The sequence below is a fragment of the Engystomops pustulosus genome, chromosome 3, assembly GCF_040894005.1.
Source record: "Engystomops pustulosus chromosome 3, aEngPut4.maternal, whole genome shotgun sequence".
NCBI lineage: Eukaryota > Metazoa > Chordata > Amphibia > Anura > Leptodactylidae > Engystomops > Engystomops pustulosus.
Window position 1 is genome coordinate 138,543,038 of NC_092413.1, and position 20,673 is coordinate 138,563,710.

Sequence of the window (20,673 nt, forward strand, 5' to 3'; positions counted from 1 at the left end):
CGCGCAGTGTGAACAGCTTGGTCAAGTCACCACCATGTTGCAGCAACTGATGGATACTCACTAACAGCGTCAAGCTCCTGCAGCTCCACTGCCTGCCACTGAACCTAGGCGGAGACTCTCCATGCCATCACAGTATGATGGGGACCCCAAGTTGTGTATGGGCTTCATTTCCCAGTGCTCCCAGACATCTCAATTTGTCACGGAACAGTCTAAGGTGGCATTCAGCATCAGCCTCCTCTGGTAAGTCCCTGGCATGGGCTTCTCTCCGCTGAGACAGGAACAACTCTGTCACGGCTATTCTCACAGAGTTCCTAACTGAGTTCCGGACCGTTTTTGAGGAACATGCACTGGCAACTTCACCCGGGGGCGAGCTGGCATTTTCTATACACTTTTTCTACTGCTGTAGTCCAAGTGTGTCGTTTTTTTAGTTTCCAGTTTAAAGAGCGCACTGGGGAGCAACGTTTCGAACAAGCCCGGGTCTAACTTTTGCCCCACTTGGTTCCTGCCTTCCAAAGACCGCTTCAGCCTCCTGCCAGGTCCGCTGCAGATGAACCTATGCAAGTGGATAGACCCCAGGAACATTCCAGGTGACGTCAGGAGGACCTCTTTGTATTATGCCAGTCCAGAACATTTCCTTAGGGCTTGTCCTGTCAGTCCTCAGCGTCTGGGAAATGCCCACACCTAAGGTTCTTGGGAGAAGCATCCCTAGGAGAGAGCAAAGCTTCTCCACCCCTGAACATTCACGTGTTCTTCAGCTTCAGCACTGGTAGCCAGTTTCAGGTTTCTGCTTTCTTGGACTCTGGAACTGCGGAGAACTTTGTGGATGCTGCACTGGTCTCCCAGTATCACGTCCCAGTGGTCCTCCTCGAGAAGTCCCTGTTCATCTCTGGTCCGGTACCGCACAGAGACCATTTCCCTGCAATCTGGAGCTTTACATAAAAGATAAACTGTCCTATGTGCCGCCTCATTCCAACTCATCAATCCTGTTGGACTTTTCATAGTTGCAGCTCCATGCACCTGCCCTTAACTGGAAGAAAGGTGAGATTCTTTGTTGGGGACCAGATTGCCAGTCTCGCTGCATGGTGGTTAATTATCCAGTACCCGTCTTGGTCTCTTCTGTTGTTCCCAAGCCTCTGTAGGGTCTTTCAGCTTGCTACCAGGATTTTACTTCATTGAAAAAACGTCAGCATAGACTTTGCCTCCGCACCATCCCTACGACTGCCCTGTTGATCTGGGTAAGGGTACATCTCCTCCTCAGGGCCAGGTGTACCCACACTATGTGCCAGAAACCACAGCAATGTCAGACTACATCAAAGAGAATCGCAGAAGAGGGTTCACACATAAATCCTCTTCTCCAGCCAATGCAGGCTTCTTCGGGATCAAAAAATATGGGTCACCAAGAGCAGTGTGACAGCCTGCGTGGAGCCAAGGTCTTTTCACAAGTGGACCTTCGTGGGGCCTACAATCTCATCCGTATTCGCAAGGGTGACAAGTGGAAGACTGCCTTTAACACTTGCGATGGACACTGAGCATTTGGTAATGCCGTTCAGACTTTGCAATGTACCAGCCGTTTTTCAAGAAATCATCAACGTCTATTTTGACAACATTCTGGTGTTCTCTCCGGATCTTTAGTCCCACGTACGTCAAGTCCTTAGTCGTCTAAAGGACCAATCGCCTCTATGCCAAGCTGGAAAAGTGCCAATTTCACCAGCGGAGTCTTCCTTTCTGTGGCTATATTATCTCTGACAGAGGCCTCTAGTTGGATCCTGCCAAGTTGTCTGTTCTTCAATGGCCTCGTCTGGTAGGACTATGTGCAAAACAGAGATTTCTAGGCTTTGCAAATTACTACCAGCAGTTTATTCTGCACTTCTCCTCTCTGGCATCTCCTATCGTGGCACTCACCAAGAAGGGTGCCAATCCCCAACTCTGGCCGCAGGTCGCTGAAGATTGTTTGCCTAAGCCCCTCTACTCACACAGCCAGATACAGAGAAACCTTTCCATCTGGAGGTTGATGCCTCCTCGGTAGGAGCAGTAGCAGTGCTTACTCAGAATGGGCCTAAAGGCCGAACTCTTACGAGTGTTTTCTTTTCAAAGAATTTCTCCTCCGCAGAGAGGAATTACTCCACATGAGATCGGGAACTATTGGCGATTAAACTTGCTTTAGAAGAGTGGCATTGCCCTCTGGAGGGAACTCATTTTCTGGTTTGCATCTTCACAGATTACAAGAACCTCTATTTCCAGACTGCACGGCGACTCAATCTGTGACAAGCCCATTGGTCACTCTTCTTCTCAGCCGGACAGAAATGTATAAGGAAATTGAAACAGGAAAAGAACATCAAGGCCGACGCCCTCTCTCGTGCCTCAGATGTTATTGGGGAGGACCTGGCTCCTCAGCATATCATCCCTCCTGAGCGACTAGTTCTGGCCACTCCAGTGGACCTTCGTCAACTACCTCCTGGCAAGACCGTCGTCAGACTGGCTCTATGGAAGAAAAGTCTGACATTGCTTACATCTGGCTGGGCACCCTGGGGTGCAGCGCTCTGTTGCCCTTGTTTTCCGATTCCACTGGTGGCCAGATCTGGCCAAGGATGTTCGGGACTTCGTGGCTTCCTGTGCCCGGAATAAGCCATCAAGTCTCAAGCCTGCTAGTTGTCTTTTGCCATTGCCGATACCCAGCTGCCCATGGTCTCACCTGGCTATGGACTTCATCACGGACCTTCCATGGGCAATACCGTTAACTGGGTGGTAACTAACCATTTTTCAAAAATGTTCCATTTTATTCCTCTGCCAGGTCTGCCCTCCGCTCCACATCTTGCCAGTCTGTTCTTCCATCACATCTTCTGGCTCCATGGATTTCCACAGCACATTATTTCAGATTGGAGGGTTCAGTTATTCTCCAAATACTGGCGATCCCGGAGTAACCAGCTTAAAGTAAATTTGGACTTTCTTTCCACCTGACCATTAGACTGTGGTTGACAGACGGAAGAAGTTAACCAGACTCTAGGCTGCTATTTCCGCCATTTTGTGTTGGCCTGTCAGGTCCACTCCGTTGCCATGGGCGGAATTTTCCTAGAACTCCCTGGATTCTGCATCTGCCAGCTCAGCACCTTTCTTTATCAATTATGGACTGCATCCGCACCCTCCTTTTCCTCTGCCTGTGTACTCGGATGACCCTGCTGTTGAGGAGTTGGTACAGGATCGGAAGTCCATTTGGGAGCAGACTCGCCTTTCCCTGCTACAGGTTTCTGCTCAAACTAAGTTCCAGGCTGATAAGAAACACAGGCCTCCTCCTATCTTCTCTTCAGGTGACAAATTCTGGTCGTCTTCCAGGTATGTCCAACTGCAGGTCTCTGGCTATAAACTTGGTCCTAGGTTTCCTGGGTTCCTTCAAGGTTCTGAGGCGCATCAATCCAGTGGCCTACAAACTGCGCCTTCCTCCCACCATGCGCATCCCAAACTCCTCTCATGTCTTGTTACTCAAACCTGAACTGCTTTTCCCTGTAAGTACCTCCTCCTGCTCCTGAGGCCGACTCCACCTAAGTCATCGAGGTAAAGGAGATCCTAGATATGAAAACAGTCAGATGTAAGCGGTTCTTCTTGGTTGACTAAAAGGTGTTCGGGTCATAGGAAAGATCCTGAGAACAGAGAATAATATTCCAGACCACAGCCTCCTGCAGACAATCATCCAGCCTAAGAAGAGGGGGAGGCCGTTGGGGGTATTGTCACAGGTGCTCCTGTGACCCACATCTTGGGCTCACCCATGATGCCCCATGTTCCACAGCACCCCACTGCAGTCGCTTACAAGTCCCCGTTCCTTCCTCCCATCCGGCGACTGTGTGCACATGTCCCAGTCTCCCAGCACGCACATGCCGGCTTCAGAAAATTTAAAGAGCCAGTTTCTCCCAGCAACCCCTGCTGGATCTTCGTGCTTTATGCCATTGAGAAAGTTTGTTCCTTTGCAGCGTATCTGTGTATTGATCTCCCATTGTGACCCCGGACCTGCTCCCGTTTAGGCTCCTCCACTGCTAGCCCGGACCTTCTGCTCTGCCTCCGACCCTGAACCTTTGCCGCCTACCTTAACCTCTTGCCTGTCCCCGACCACTAAACCGCCTTCCATTTCTGTACCTCGCCTTGGCTGCCATGGCTGACCAAGTCACACCTGTGGAACGATCTGGTGGTACCACGCTGCAGCAAGTCCAACACGCTTTGCTCTGGTGAAAACCAGGTGCCACTTAGACTCCGGTCTCAGGTGTCGACTTAAGTCATCATCAGAGGTGGTCCAGTCGGTCCACTACCCCTGGAGCCTGACACTTATGACTTCAGGGTGGATTTTTTTTGTAGGTAAATAGGTGGGATTTAACATAAAAATGAGGGAATTCCAGAAAGAGCATTTCCAGAATACCACCAGCCACAAATTGGGTTAGTAGTAAAAAAGCTAGCGACAGGTTCCCATTTAAATGCTAGGTATATACCAAGTTTAAAATCAAAATGTCTTAGCGCAGCCCTTGAAAAAGGAAAATTTCTATAAAAATCAGAATATGAAAAAAATATTTGCGCTTAAATTCTCCTTCATTAAAGGAAATATAAATATACCATCAAAATCGGAGACTAGAGATTGTACCAAATAACGCAAGTCAGATATATACACTATTCTTTTCAAAGCACAGTTAGAAGAACATTGAAACATAATGGGGCCAAAAACCTATCGCTTGCGACACAATCCCAGCGCAGATGCCTGTTAAATACCTGTCCAAGTTGTACGATCCCTGAAAAAGACAAACAGTCCAATGAAAGTACAATCTGCAACACTTAGGGGCTCATTTACTATGTTTTAGGTTTACCACAGATTCAAATAAAAAAAAAATAATCTGACATTTGAAAATATGCAATTAAATACATTTCACAGATTTTCTACTTTAACATTTTACTTTATTAGAATACAATACACACCAAAATGTACATACAAGTGCAACGTTTGAGGATCCAGTCATAAAAGGATATTTTATCTTTCAAACTTAAATGGCAGATTTGAAGAAAAGTAAATTGTGAAAATTCATCTTGGTCCTACTCTGTTCTTGAAAGCTCGCATGGATTTCGCCATCATTGGTGCTATTTCTAGAATAGGAATATGTATAAAAATTTAACTGCTTTGAAAAATATTGTTTCAAAAGTATCACTAAGGGCTCATGCACACGACCGTATGGTCTTCTGTTCTGTATACACGGCTGTATTCTGGCCGTAAAAAGGGGACATATTGCAACAGTATGGCAACGTATTGCACTGTATCTGCCCCGTATCTGTATAAAATACGGTGGGCTAGCAATTGCTTGGTGACCGACAGAATCCACTTCCCTCTGGTTCTGGATACTGCACGTATATATAGTTCTCAACCGTATGCAGCACGCATTAAGGCTACATTCACACGACCGTATGATTTCTCCAGTCCCGTATTTACATGACGTTTTTCATCCATATGCAGCACGTATGTAACCTGTATTTTATACATCCCCATAGACTTCTAGGACATACGGAACTGAAATACATGAGAAAACAGGACATGCTCTATATTTTTATATGGCTAGTATAAGGTACGATATGCTACAGTGTCAAAAACTGCAATATAAATTGTTGGAAGTATTGTCCATTGAAATGAATGTGGCCGTATGTAAGCCGTAAAAAAACGGTACGGATACAGCCTTTTTCATGCGGCCGTGTGAATGTAGCCTAAGCCTGTGTTTTGTACATTCTCATTGACTTCTCATTGGGCTGTACGGAACAGAAATATGGTGGAAAATAGGACATGCTCTATATTTTTATACGGCTCCCTTACGGTATGGTGGACAATATCGCCATGTACATGGATGGCCGTGTTGCCCATTGGAATGCATGGGGCCATATTCTGGCCGTATACATGGCTATATATTAGGGCGTTTTTATACGGTTGTGTGCATGGGACCTAAGAGCGTAACAAACCAAGAATGGAGGGTTATATTTCCACATTTCATAATGGAAGGGGGAACAGAACCTGCTGAACACAGACCGGGAAATGTTATAAAAATAAAGTAATAACAGTTTCAGATGAACAAAAGACAAAACTACACTGTCAATATGAAAGGCCACTTATAATAGTATGTAGAATTATTAGATTATGTAGTAGCCAGGTGTTGCGAATTAAAGGTCTTAAATTTATTGTTCATCAGTATGCATGACCACCTCTATAAAAGCAGAAGCTTTCTCAGTTTGCAGGTTTAGGCATCAATCTGGGAAGAATTATGAGGCTACTTCAATACAGATTTGAAGTGCATCACTTCAAAACAGAATGAGAAGTCACTGATAATTCCATTTCCGTATCCAACACGACGGCCCACATGAAGGAAGGGAGGGAGACTGACAGTAAAAGCCCCTCCCACTAGTGACTACCAAACAACCACAATGAAAGGATGATATAAGGTTCTTTATTCACAAATGTTAGCTTTGCATAAAATATACTAAAAACAGCCAATTGAAACATGGGAGGGTTAAATGCAGGGCCATCATGGTGAACTTACGGAAACTAAATTAGAAGTGAATGGTGGTGGGTGGTCCCAGATGGAGGGCAGAAAGATTTCTTCACTCCTGTGGAAATCTGACAATACTTTAGGGAGGAAGTTTGGATCTAATTTAAGGGCGATTTTATGATACATCACTGTTAAATATGGTTCATGAAAAGACAGTCCCTTCAGCTCACGCAATCTCCTGGCAGAGGTGATGGCTATTAGGAAGGCTATTAGTCAGAAGTCTGATGTTTTAATAACAGACATGGGTTCAAAGGACTTTTAAAAACAATTTATGATGATGCATTGCAACAAGCCTGATGCTTAAGGAAGACAGGTTTTGGAGGACTTTTACAATCAGGGGTAAGGGAGGAAAGGTATAAGCTAATTTTTGGAAAGAGTCCAGACCCCATGCCCCTTCCCTGGGACTTAGGGAAAATAATTTATCAGTTTTGGTAGTTTCTCTGAAGCAAACAAGCCTGAAGCCAGAGCTTAATGATTTTTAAAATATTTCTTTGAACATCAATCTGCCATTATGAAAAATGTCTACATTTTGGGTTTGCCTTTTTGCAATCTAACCAATTACTGCTCAGTTGTTATTCATATTTAATATTTCTTAAGACCTGAGCTATGTAGGACTATAAAACTTTACAAAAAATCTAATTGTATTCATGAACAATGACTTACACTCTTATCCTTCAGACACTTTTCAACAAGATCTGATGCCTACTTGCTTCTAATTGGATAATTGTTCTTTCAATCTTCATGACAGCAATAAGATGGCCACCGACCGGGATGCCATTGCCACAGAAGAAGCCTAGATACATGGCAAAACGCAGCATAGGGACACAATATCAACGCTAAGTCTTTTAGTCTTGGATGAAGTTATGACAAAGTTAGAAGAGCTATCCAGGCAGCCTTCAACTCACATATTTGATGGAATAGGTTCGGAGGTCCAAGACCAGGTCCCCTGAATGTAACAAGCGCCCCACAGATCATTTGGCTTGCGTCTGTCTGAATCTTCATTATTGGCCAGGGCTGCCAGTATACTCTTCTTCAGGTTGTCTGACTTTAGCCACCAATACAGGAAGACTTTGACTCAGGATCGTATTGTGACTCTTACATCTAGGAACCTGGCTCTTCTGTTCTAAGTCTTCAATACCCAAGTTTGGAGGACTCTTGAATGGCTTTGGCACCAAGCCAAGCACTGGATTAATAAGGTCATGAGGCCCAAGAGCCTCATAGCATTCCTGGTCAAACATGTCCTGATCTTCTGTAATTTCTGGATAGGGATGGATTCTCAACTTATTGTCCCGAGGTAAAAAGGAAAGTTGAGATGTTGAATCCCAGGAAACACCTTTGATTGTGAAGAGACCAGATCTGATTTCTGATAATTTTCTAGCCACCCTAGGAAACCCAGAAAATCTAAAACTTTGTTGATGGGATAAGAAAGTCATCCTCTCGGTAAAGGACTAGCAGGATGCACCTTCCTGGGGACTTTCACCTCTTACAGCATCACTTTGGGATTTATTCAGCCCCACAAGTCTTTTCCAAACTGGAGACACTAGAACTGAGGATGCACCACTTACTCTTTTGGAGACACTACCGTAAACCTCAGGAAATTTTGAGAATCCTGATGGAGGGGAACATGATAATAAGCATCTTTTAGGTCCAAGGAACAGAAAGACATCCTTATATATGGGTTGCAGACTTCAGATTCCATTCTGAATCTTATATCAAGGCAAGGTGTTTAGCTTCTATACATTGATAGCGAGCCAAAGGATCCATTGGGCTTTTGGAGCAGGAAGAAAGCAGAATAAGGACCCTGAACATGTTTGGGTGGGGGAACTCTGGTTACCACAATCATAGAAAGGAGAGGGAGAATATTTTCCCATAGCTGAGGTCAGGGTTGTCTTGAGATTGAGAACCTTCGAGGAGGAGGACTTTCCCACTCTATATGATAACCCAGTTTCCATGAGGGAAAGGACCAATTTGCTCTAAGTAATACTGGACCACTGGAGAGAAAGAAAATTAAAAAAACAAGAGAGAAAGCCTTCCCCCTTTTTGCTCGGGGAACCCTTTTGCTGATGCTGCCTTGTCCAGGATCTCGTCAAAATCCTTGGCAAACAAACATTTGAATGGACATCCCCATTCCACGGATCCAACCCTAATGCTCTTATAGCTGGAATGGAGTGCTCCTTTATTGCCACCATTTTTAAGCTTTCTACCCGAAACCTGAAGCAGTTTTTAGGACTGGATTCCAGGATTCTGTCTAATTAGTTCACTCCTTGATATGGTCTTCAAGCTGACCAAGCCAGTAGAGTAGGGTCTGCTGAATCCTCAAATGTCAGATTATTTGTTAACAACCAAAATATCCACATTAGGGACCTGGTCCCAACTCTTAATTTCAGAGGGGTCAAAGTAGGTAATTTTTGAATTCTTTAGGAATTTGCAACCACCGATTCTTTCCATTCCTCCAACAGTATCTCCCAAATAGAGATCTGTTGCCCATCAATGAAAATTTAGACCACCAAACAATTTGCCTTGAATCATCTTTGTCTCAACCGCATCTTAAATATCCAGAGTATCCCAGATTGCTTTCCGAAGCTGATCCAAGTCTTATGCAGAGAAAAAAATACTTCAGTTTAGTTCTCCTTGATGTGCTAGGGGTAGGATCATCCAAGGCCCGATCGGAAACCTTCATCAGAGTCCCCCGAATCGAGCCTTGGCTTTGATGCTTTAGCAAGGTCACTGTTCAGATTTGGAAAATTGGACTTCTTGTCTAATAAGGCTCTCCAAAAAGGACGTTGTCTCCTTTTTCGGTATCTTAGCCCCACACTTATTGCACTTCCTAGACAGAGATGAGGAGAGGGAGAAGGATAAATCTATATTGGGCATGAGGCCAATGCATATAATGCACATATCTATACAACAATTCTTAGTAAAGGATCCCCGACTCCATTCCCCTTGCAAAATGCAAGCTACAAGTTGTCCAATCACAACCCTAATAAGACTTGCATATGAAGCATTAAGATAACGGTGGTTGCTCACGTTAAAAAAAAAAAAAAAGGGGGGGGGGGATCATCATCTTCGTTCAGAAGTCCTTCATAAAAAACAGCAGCCGATCAGGTGGAGTAGGAGCAGGGGGACAGCACCACCACTAACAAGACTTATATGATCACTAGAGGGTAGGAACATGAGGTCAGACGCATCAGCCATGAATACCAATAACCAGAAAGCACAGGACAGTTGGGAAGGAGAGAGAGAAGGAGGAGGACACACAAAAAAACTTGAGATCGGGATGTATGCACCCACTTTAGAACTTACAGACCGTGATCAAGGGTGGCATCTTCTGGCCATCCCACTTCCAGATCTTTGAGTTCCAGTGACGACATGTCAAGCGCCAGAAGTGTGTCAATGGCCATAGACCAGAAGTATCAGTATTGTAGGGCATGCAGGGATAAATCAAGCAAGGGATTCCTAGGCCCCGAGAAGCCCAGGAAAGACTGAGGCTGAACGAGGGGAGACCCCACTGGTGAACTCCATGCAAAGAGCGTAAACCCTGAATATATTCACCCGAGGGAGAGGAGGCTCTCTCACCCCATCCCTTTAGGGACAGGAATACACCGACGGGAGGCCAGTGGGAGGGACTTTTACCCACTCTCTTCCTGTCCCAACAGGGAGTGCAAGACAACCTCCATGTTGGCCGTCAAGGGGAAAGCCCTGTGGGGAAAAAAGGCTTTCCAAGTGGAAAAAATTGTGACAGTTGACAATATTCTTACTGTTCTTATGGTTTGACCTTGATGAATGTGCCGAGAGAAATTGAAAAATAAAAAATACACAACAAAAGCTACATCTCAGACATTATGCAAAACCGCTACAGAATTTACTAAGTCAGTGGTCATGCCACAAGAAACAGAAACCAGGATGCTCTTGCTTTTGCTGCTGTATGGAGAGAGGCCCAACCTTTGCATTGCATAGCAAAGATTGTATTCCAAAATAAAACCTAAAGCAAAAAAGGTACATTATATGAATCATAAGTCCGCAGCAGAAATCAGTTTCTTCTGCAGTCATCTTCCTAAGGATTTGTATAAAATCTATATAATATGCATCATGTGCACCCAGGATTGTTGACGTATTGTAATTAGAGATGAGGGGGCCCAGCACCAACACCTCATATTAAAGGTCTAGCACAAGAGTTCAGGGGTAATACTTTGGCCTTGTTGGCAGCCATCGAGTCAACCATGAATGCAATGCCTAATATTCTATAGCAGGGCCGGATTAAGCTTGGTGGGGGTCCCTGGGCACAAAATATGGCGGAGGCCCCCACTGAATGTACTAGAGACAGGGAACAACAAAAAACTATATACAGCCCCCCCAGCAACCACCATATACAGCTCCTATAACAACTACATACAGTGCGCTCCCCCATCTAACAACTACATACAGTGCGCTCCCCCATCTAACAACTACATACAGTGCGCTCCCCCATCTAACAACTACATACAGTGCGCTCCCCCATCTAACAACTACATACAGTGCGCTCCCCCATCTAACAACTACATACAGTGCCCCCCCTCTAACTACATACAGTGCCCCCCCTCTAACAACTACATACAGTGCCCCCCCCCTCTAACTACATACAGTGCCCCTCCCCCTCTAACAACTACATACAGTGCCCCCCCCTCTAACTACATACAGTCCCCCTAGAACAACTATATACACCCCCCTCTATAATAACTATATGCAGATTATAGCAATAATAGCATACACCTCCCACACACATAATAAATATATACAATCCCCCAATAATAACTATATACAGACCTAGATAAAATACTGAAATTGTTCTCACCTTCAATCGTTCCCATGATGCACGCCGCCATCTTTATTTACATTCAATCGTCTATGGCAGAGCGAGGGAACTCATTGTTCCCTCGCTCTGCCATAGACCAAAGGCAGACACATCGGCGGGATACGGCCCACGGCGCCCGGTCATGCGACCGCCCGAATCGCCCCAATTTGGTGGGGGCCCTTTTAAAGGCGAAGTGGTGGGGCCCGGGGCTCAAGCCCCGGGAGGCCCCCCCCTTATTCCGGCCGTGTTCTATAGTCACATGTTAAACCACATATCCAGAGGTGAGCATGTAAAATTAAAATCAGTGACATGTGTGACAGATGTACACCTTGATGCTTTATATTTAAGATTTATATATGCAAATCGATATTCTGAATTTTTCTATTTCACATCATGGGTTTCTTTGTATTTCACTTGTGTCTGATCACCTTCATAATCACTAGAAGAAAACATGACCCAATCTACAAGCAATTAAATTTAGAAGTTCTGGTTACAAAATTATCCTAAAATGATAGGCAATATTAAAATTTAGGACTATCCTTATGTATTAAAGATATAAGCTTCACATGTGAGCTTCCTAAACAGTCTGGTAAACAGAACAAGATGTATTTTTAGTTATATGGCATACTGCAATGCATTTCTATTCTCATTTTTAGATTTGGCAAGCCGGGTTGGTGGCTTCCACCTGTTAAGAACAACTGTTCGTGTGAATTTACGCATTACAATGTGTTGAATTCAGGAGACTAGCCAGAGTACTAACAGGTTAATGTACATTAATGTAAAAGTACAATCTAGATGGCATTTACTGAGCATTAAAAAGCTGGCACAACTGTATTGTTACCTATAATGTGCAACCATACTCTAACATTATCAACTACTGCTAAATAAATAGCAGCCATTTAAAAAGCCACATCCATGTGAACTTTCAACAGATTCCCATTTCCAAAACTACAACCAATGTATATATGGTTATTCCAATCTGAAAGTTTATTAGATTATGACAACCAGAGCAAGTCAATGATAGAGATGAAAAGAACTGAAGAGGTCTTTTATACTTGAAAACTGAATAGTATAGCTGAAGTTGTTAACGGAGGGATTGTATACTTACTCTTTATAGTTCTTTTTTGATCTTGACTTTGGCCAAACTGACTATTACTCACAGGCACAGAAATATTATTTATAGGCACAACATTTGAGTGCGGAGTTGAGGCACTACTCTCCTTTGTTTCCATTTTTTGCAATCTAAGAAAATAAGTCAAACAATGAGAATTTACTATATAAAATATTATAAGATTCATATTGTTATTTGTAAGATCTAACCTTCCATACATAAATCATGTTGTTTTAGCCAAAAAATCCTGCAAGATATATTATATATCAGCGCTAGTGCATACCCAGATAACATTCAATTGTCAAGATCTTTAGTTGTTATTATGTTGCTTGCACAATTTCCTGAAATCATTTAAAATAATTTGTCTAACAGTAGGCAAGTTAATGAATGATTGGGGAGTATTAAGGGGATATCCAACTGTTTAAATGGATTACTCGTCCTTACACAAGGCTATTAATTTTACATTTGTGTGGATCAGACAGCCGTAAGCCAGTTGTTCCCAGAAATTGTGAATTGTTTACTTGTCACAAGCTATCCTGCAAAGAATTTACACTTCTTATAGTGGCTGTTTTGGGTACCACAGCAGTATTGCTAGCCCTCTCTCCATAGGTCTCTATACTTTGATATTAATTAACAAAGGACCAATATACAAAATGAAAGTAAATGATTTAACTCCTCAATGACCGCCCTATCGGCTTTTTTACGGCGGTCATTAAGGGTACACTTCTTCTGACGCGTACGCCTTTCTACGGCGGCGCGTCAGAAGTTGATTTCGGGACACTGGGTCTCACCGGTGTCGGGCTGTGATCTTACAGCCCAGACCCGGCACTAACAACCGGGAACGGAAAAAACTCAGATCCCGGGTGTTTAACCCCTTACACGCCGCGGTCAAGCATGACCGCGGCGTGTAGGCGTGGATCGCCCCCCCCCCCCGTTCCACCCGGTGTGCTTACCGGGGGATCCGATCCCCAGGTTCCGACGAGTGACAGCTCCTCTACCCGCCGGGTTCTGCCTTCCTGGCAGGACCCGGCTGTAAGTAACTGAGCATGCGCAGTTACTTTCACTATACACTGCAATACAAGTGTATTGGCTTGAACAAGCGATCGGATCATCGCTTGTTCAAGCCAAGAAGTAGAAAATGTAAAAAAGTTTAAAAAAAAAGGATGAAATCATTTTATTATATAATTAAATAAAATAAAAAGTCCCATAACCTCCCGAGTTACACATGAAATGCAAATAACGTACATAACGTACAAAAACACGTACATATTTGGTATCACCACGTCTGTATCAATCGGTACAATAAATCTAAATCGATCTTGAACCCGCTCGGTGAACAATGTAAAAAAAAAAAAAAAAACCCTCGAAAGACTTCCCGTAATATACAATTTTTCAAACACCATCACAAAAAATGTTCTAAAAAGTGATCAAGTGTTCCCTAATATGATATGACTGAAAAGAACAACTCTTTTCGCAAAAAATAAGCCCTCAACGAGGTCTGACAACAGAAAAATACAGAAGTTATGGCCCTAAAAAGTTGTCAATAGTAAAAACAATGCGATTTTCTCCAATATTGGTTTTGCTCAGGAAAATTGAGCAAAGAGAAGAAAAAACTATATAAATGTGATATTACTACAATCGTAGTGTACCAGAGAATAAAGATAACATTTTATTTTTATGTTACGGTGAGCGGGGGGGGGGGGGGATGCTAAAAATCCCAAATAAAAATTGATGATTTTGTTTTTGTCCCCCTTGAAATAGTTAATAAAATCTCATGAATAAGCTATAGACCCCCAAAATGAATAAAAAATAAGCCCTCATATATTTGCATTACCAAAAAAAAAAAAAAAAAAATTTATAGGTTGTACAATGTGACAATACAAATCTGCTGTGAATGGCGCCTCCATTCATTCTATACTCGGCCGTGCGCCATACAGAAGTTTACCACCACATATGTGGTATCAGTACTCTTGGGAGGAATTGGGCATCAAACGTTGCAGTGCGTTTCATCATTTAATTTATTCTGAAACTGTCAGTTTGGCCTAAATGAATGTATTTTCCAAAAAAATTCCATAGTTTCTAAATTGCAGGTCCATATTGTTTTAACCCATGTGAAACACTTAAAAGGGTTAATCAACTTAATAGAAGTTGTTTTACATACATTGAGGGGTGAAGTTTCTATTGTGGGGTAATTTATGTGGTTTTACTATTAATTAGGCCTTTCAAAGTCACTTGAAAGTTGAGTTGTACCTCAGAATGTGAGTTTTGGCAATTTTCATGAAAATGAGAAAAATCGCACCTAAAGTTCTGCGCCTCATAACATCCTAGAAAAATGAGAGGATGCATAAAATATCTCAACATAAAGCAGACATTCCGTAAATGGTAATTATCAAGATTTTTGGGTAGTTTTACATCCTGTCTGGAAAGCAGAACATTTCAAACTTGGAAAATGAAGAATTTTTACAAACTTGCCAAATTTTCACTTTTTTTCAGAACGAATCGCAAAACTTATCACTTAAATTTTATAACTAACATGAAGTACAATGTGTCACGAGAAAACAGTCTCAAAATCACCCGGATATGTTAAAGCATTCCAAAGTAATGACCAATTATCGTGAGACATGTCAGATTTGAAAAATCGAGTCTGGTCATTGAGCTGAAAACTAGTGTCAGTGATAAGGGGTTAAATGTGCGTCACCAGGCAAGACAGAGTGAATGACAGCAGCAGGCATCTGCTGAGTTTCCAAGCATTTCCAATATCATGTTTCATTCTATAGTTACACAGCCAAAATAGTTTATTACTATCAGGTATACAAAACAGTCACACTTGTATCTGAACTGACTGAGAAAAGATGAATGTAGTTTACAAAAGGAGGACATATAAACGGGGTATTTTCAATAAGGAAAACCCTTACAGAGATGAACAGCCAACACCTCTGAATTATATACAACCTATTAATAGCACTAAATGGTTCCATGCATAATGTATACTTTTTACTCAAAGCAGTTTTATGTTTTATTAGCATTAAGAGTTGTAGATTTTCACTTAAAAGACCGTTTCATCAGCCTTTTAGACCTTTTGCACAGGAATGTCTAGGCATCTTATACTCAGGCCACAACAAGGTACCTTGTGTCATCGGGGTGTCTGCTCTGCTTACTTATGGATCACATACAAGACTGCAGAGGCACAAAGAACAACAATAGGATCCACTCTTCCACTCTATAACTTGTGGCTCAGGCAGTCTTCCCATGCACAAGGCTGTGTAAACAAAGGCCATAAGCACATAGAAGTAAATGGTCTTGATCTTGAAATACAATATCTTTGATCTTGCCAATTGGCTGCAATTGAACAAAGTGAAAAAAGGGATCCAAATAATTTCCGTACCCACTGTATTTCTGCATCTGCATTCAGATAAAGAATGGCTGGACCATTGTACAAGCACGGTGACCTCCTGCGTCATATCCCTTCCTCAAAAATTGTAAGCTCTCAAGAGCAGGGCCCTCATTTCTAGGGTTTCATCTGTATACGTAACCCATGATTTGTAAAGCGCTGATTTAATAGCCGAATATTTATTATTATTTTGTGGAACTTCACATTACAGATAAGCATAGTCAGGTTACTTAGTAATATGATATATAAAGGCTTTTGCTTGCCTAATGGAGTTTGGTGGCTACAATTTGGGCTTTTGAAGCCGCCACAGATTGTCAAGCTGGTTAAATGCTGTGGCATTTAAGAGGTTAAGCTGCTAGAGTTAGAGAAGAAACCCTGCTAACACCTGGCATCAGAAAAACCTCTATCAATCACTGCAGGACTACAGCAACTTCATGCAGCTTAAATTTTTAGCCACATAACATCAAAAAGCTATACAATTTTACACACACATTATATATACACATCTCATAATATGGGGCATAAAACATTTTATATAACATATGTCATATATTTAGAGGCTTTTAAGGAAGAAGCACTTGGTATATCATCTGGGAAAACTTAGAGGATCTCCGGTCACTATATGTACTTTTTATTTAACTGGCCTATTCTTTTGCATATATTATAGTTCCACAACCTTACCTCACCACCCTGGGCTGAATGCTTTGTTTTCCTTTACATCTCACTGCTGCAGCTCCATAACTCCAAGATGGCTGCTCTCACTCGTAGGTGTGCGCGCATAGGTGTTTTTGCAAGATATTTGGCAAGTTACCAATATACATCCAATAAAATGTTCTGTTCAAATTTTTTTGTTGAGAAATGCCTTTTACCTCCTTCAGCTGCCATTCCAGTCTATAAAATGGTTGCAGATGAAGGGTCATACAATCCTAACTGTCCATGACCAATCACCCTTCCAGGACAATATGATAATATGAATATAAGCTTAAAAAGGGTATTCCCATGAAAACAAGTTTAAATACACTCAGGATAACTAAAACAGCAATAAAACTGAGTAAAATTGTAAAGTAAGGGGGGGGATTAGAAATGTTTGTGTAAACATAACTAGGGGATTACAAATTGAGAACTTTCTTTCATGGGCAAACCCCTTTAAGATCTTTTAAGTGGATCATTGGTCATGGACATTTAGGATCACATGACCATGTGTGGCAGTTTTATAGACAGGATTGTTAACTGATGAGGTAAAAGACATTACTGAATCAGGGAGCTTTACTTTACATAGCAAGAAAGCACTGCAGAACATTTGATAGATGGATGTGTTTGTGGGGTGGGGACGAATTGGGAAACTTACCAATATACACTACAAAAATACACAAGGAAAAGTGGCCAAACCCTTTAATGCCGAGGCAAACGTGTCCAGAGATTTATTAAGTACAATTTGCTTATACTTGATAGACTTCAGAAAAACTTACTTGTATTTTTCTAGTGGATGAGGCTGGACAATAGGCCCTGCAGTTCCATAAATTTCCTGCTGGCGACGAATGTTCCTTGGAGGTTTGGCTGCACCATGGATATAAGCAAGTTTTACTTGCCGGCCTGTAAGTATTTTAGCGAAATTTTAGTTTTATGTGTCAAACCTAAAAAGCTAGACACAACCTTTTTGTGAGAAATAACTGCCTGCAGAAACACCCTGTGTCAACAGAAATACATTGTGAAATAAAATAATTGCTCCATCTCAATATGTAACCCTACAGCTCGAAATATGCCACACAGAATTAGCATTTTAAAAAGCCTCCATTCCTATATCGATACTTGGATTATTTGAACAACAGATTTTCATGCCCTTGATTTGGCAGAAAACTTGAAAACTAGAAGTGTGAGTATAAATCCAATAACAAACCTTTTGGTTTCCCACAATGCGCAGAACTGATATTTTGTGTTATCTTTCTTAACTTTTCCTCTCTTTCATTAAAAAGCCGTAAATACATTTCCCGCCAAGACTCGTACTCTAAGAGTCGATGACCTTTAAAGTCTCTTTCACAATGCTTCTTCCACAAGTTCCCAGAGTCTTCCATAAAAACCTTAAAGTAAAATTTTTTCATTTGTCAAGTGTGAATAGAATATGTAAATATATCTTAAGCATTGATTATTGGTATTTTTCTTATGTTATAACATAAATTGTTGTAAAGGAGATAAGTGACAAAACACTGATCAAAATTAAAGAACACCTTTGAGATACCTGCAGGTTATTGGCCATAATCTGGCATCTGGTGCTAATTTCCGTAATAATCTGACAAACCCTATTTAACAGGCAGGCTAAGGCCGGCGCCACACGTGGCGCTTTTGTCTGCGCTTGCGAACGCAGACAAAGTCGCGCCCACCGGGGCGGGCCTCGGCCCGATCGCATCGGCGTTTCTATGGAAACGCCTGCGATCGGGAACGAGCCGCCGGTGTTTCGCGTTAACTTAAAACACCGGCGGCTCGTTTGCAAGCGCAGACAAAAGCGCCACGTGTGGCGCCGGCCTAAGGGTGCGGTCACACGTCGCGTTTACTGCATGCGCTTAAGAGCTGAAGAGTGATTTGCCCAATTATACAGCTGTTAACATGTGTGTTTACAAAACGCAACCGTAAATGCATTAATGCATGCGTTAACATCACAGTTGACACATGTGCTTGTTAACATAATGGTAACACATGCGTTAATGCAAGTGTTAACATTTGCATTTCGTAAACCCAAGTGTCAACAGCTGTTTAATTAGGCAAATCTCCCTTCAGCTGTTGCAGTGCGTTTTTAAACGCATGCGGTAAACGCGAAATGTGACCGCACCCTCACTTTCCAGTTTGCACTGACTTTGCAAAAACATTATGCCGTCCCAAAGTGACTGAAAACTTCTGGCAGCATGTTGTACAGATTAAGGCGAAAGGGGTAACCCCATCAGCCATAGTAAGAGAAGGTGGACATTCCAAGTCTGATTTTTACAATTCAAAACATCAAACTTCATCATCTAATCCCCTGAGAAAGCAAGTTGCCCTCAAAAGACAAAACGCAAGAGGACAAGATCACAATGGATCTCCATTGCTTATGGTTTCAACACGGCAGCTGGAATTGCACGCCAGTTAAGCACCTGTCTCGTCATACAGTTTCACCAGGTTTAAAAGACATCTACCATCAGATTTATTTAACTGTGTTCATTGTGTAGCAGGAGCCGGAACAGAGGTACTTGGGAGATGTAGCCCTGAGGGTGCGTTCACAAGTCACGTTCAACGCATGTGTTTAAACACGTATTGCTAGAGCTGGAGATTTGCCGAATTAAACAGCTGTTAAAACTTGCGTTACCAAAACGCAACTGTCAATGTTAATGTCTAGACTTTTAATTCTTTATGTTAATGAGAAGCTTGGTCACTGCAAGTCCTAATGGGGATGCCACACTTGGCGTTTTTTGGTCCGTTTTTAAAAATCTGTTTTCAGTCCGTTTACCAAGCGTTTGGCTGCTTACAACCTGTTTATCTATTAAGATAATTGGGAAAAACTGACTAAAAAATGGACCAAAAAACACCATGTGTGACATCACCCTAATGCTCTTAAAGGATATCCACCATCAGAACTTACTTGGTCATCCTATCCGTCGGGGGATGATCTTGCTTTTACGAAGTCCTGGGGCATTGACAATATAAAGATATTCAAATGAGCTGGTGGTGCTTCTTAGGGTGCGGTCGAACGTCTCGTTTAACGCATGTGTTTAAAAACGCATTGCTACAGCTGAAGAGAGATTAGCCTACTTAAACAGCTGTTAACACTTGCGTTTCCAAATGCAAATGTTAACACTTGTGTTAACACAATGTTAATGCATGCGTTAACAGTTGCATTTTGGAAAGCAAGTGTTAACGCCTGTTTAACTAGGCAAATCTCTCTTTAATGTCTATAATGTCCTGGTGACGTGAGGGGTGGTAAAACTTGATGAAAAAAAAAAAAACGAAAAAAAAGTAAAAGTAAAAAAAATGCCATCACGGCCCCAATAATGGAAAAACTACAACTTTGTAGCCTGCAAAAGGGACCAATGAGGAAACTATAATCTTGGCAGCTACAGGGCGCTCCTTACCAAATTATAAGATGGGTTTTCTCTTTTTATCATTTGGAAATGTGTGAATTTTAGGGATAAATGAACGTATAACCAACAAAAAATTGACCATTTTGAAATTTCACCTCCATTTTGATGTGCAACACCCCTGCAGATGCATAAGCAGAGGAGTAGTTGTGAATAAGCCCCTTTGTGTGTCCCCAGTAGGTGATCCTGTACAACTCACTTAAAGGTCATATAGTTAGAGGTACCGTATATTCTGGCGTATAAGACGACCTGGTGTATAAGACGACCCCCCTACTTTCCAGTTTAAAATATAGAGTTTAAGATATATTCGCCGTATAAGACTACCCCTTTTCCAACGCATACAAAAAAAAACGTAAAAATTTACAAAAAAACAGATTTGAATTTAATATGGTCCTTTTTTAATTTAAATTCTTATGACATGCAGGTATATAGCAGAAAAACTGTAGCTCATAAACAGAAGGCATACAAAAACAACATTACCATTACAGCACAGCCCCCAGTAGTATACAGCACAGCACAGCACTATACAGCACAGCACAGCCCAGCACTATACAGCCCAGCCCAGCCCAGCACTATACAGCCCAGCCCAGCCCAGCACTATACAGCCCAGCCCAGCCCAGCACTATACAGCCCAGCCCAGCCCAGCACTATACAGACCAGCCCTGCCCAGCACTATACAG

The 20,673-nt window shown here is 42.2% G+C and overlaps 1 protein-coding gene across 1 annotated transcript in view; it reads right to left on the reverse strand.

The window, feature by feature from the left end:
- Positions 1–4,924: 4,924 nt before the first annotated feature.
- The window catches only part of LOC140121988 (elongin-A-like), an 84,200-nt gene continuing 68,451 nt past the window's right edge, over positions 4,925–20,673 (reverse strand). Inside the window, exons 8-11 of the mRNA XM_072142289.1 lie at positions 17,788–17,968; positions 17,360–17,483; positions 12,497–12,630; positions 4,925–5,115 (exon numbers count right to left, since the gene is read on the reverse strand). Of these exons, the coding sequence (XP_071998390.1) occupies positions 5,054–5,115; positions 12,497–12,630; positions 17,360–17,483; positions 17,788–17,968 (501 nt within the window). The 3' untranslated portion in view covers positions 4,925–5,053. The remainder of the gene's footprint in view (positions 5,116–12,496; positions 12,631–17,359; positions 17,484–17,787; positions 17,969–20,673) is intronic.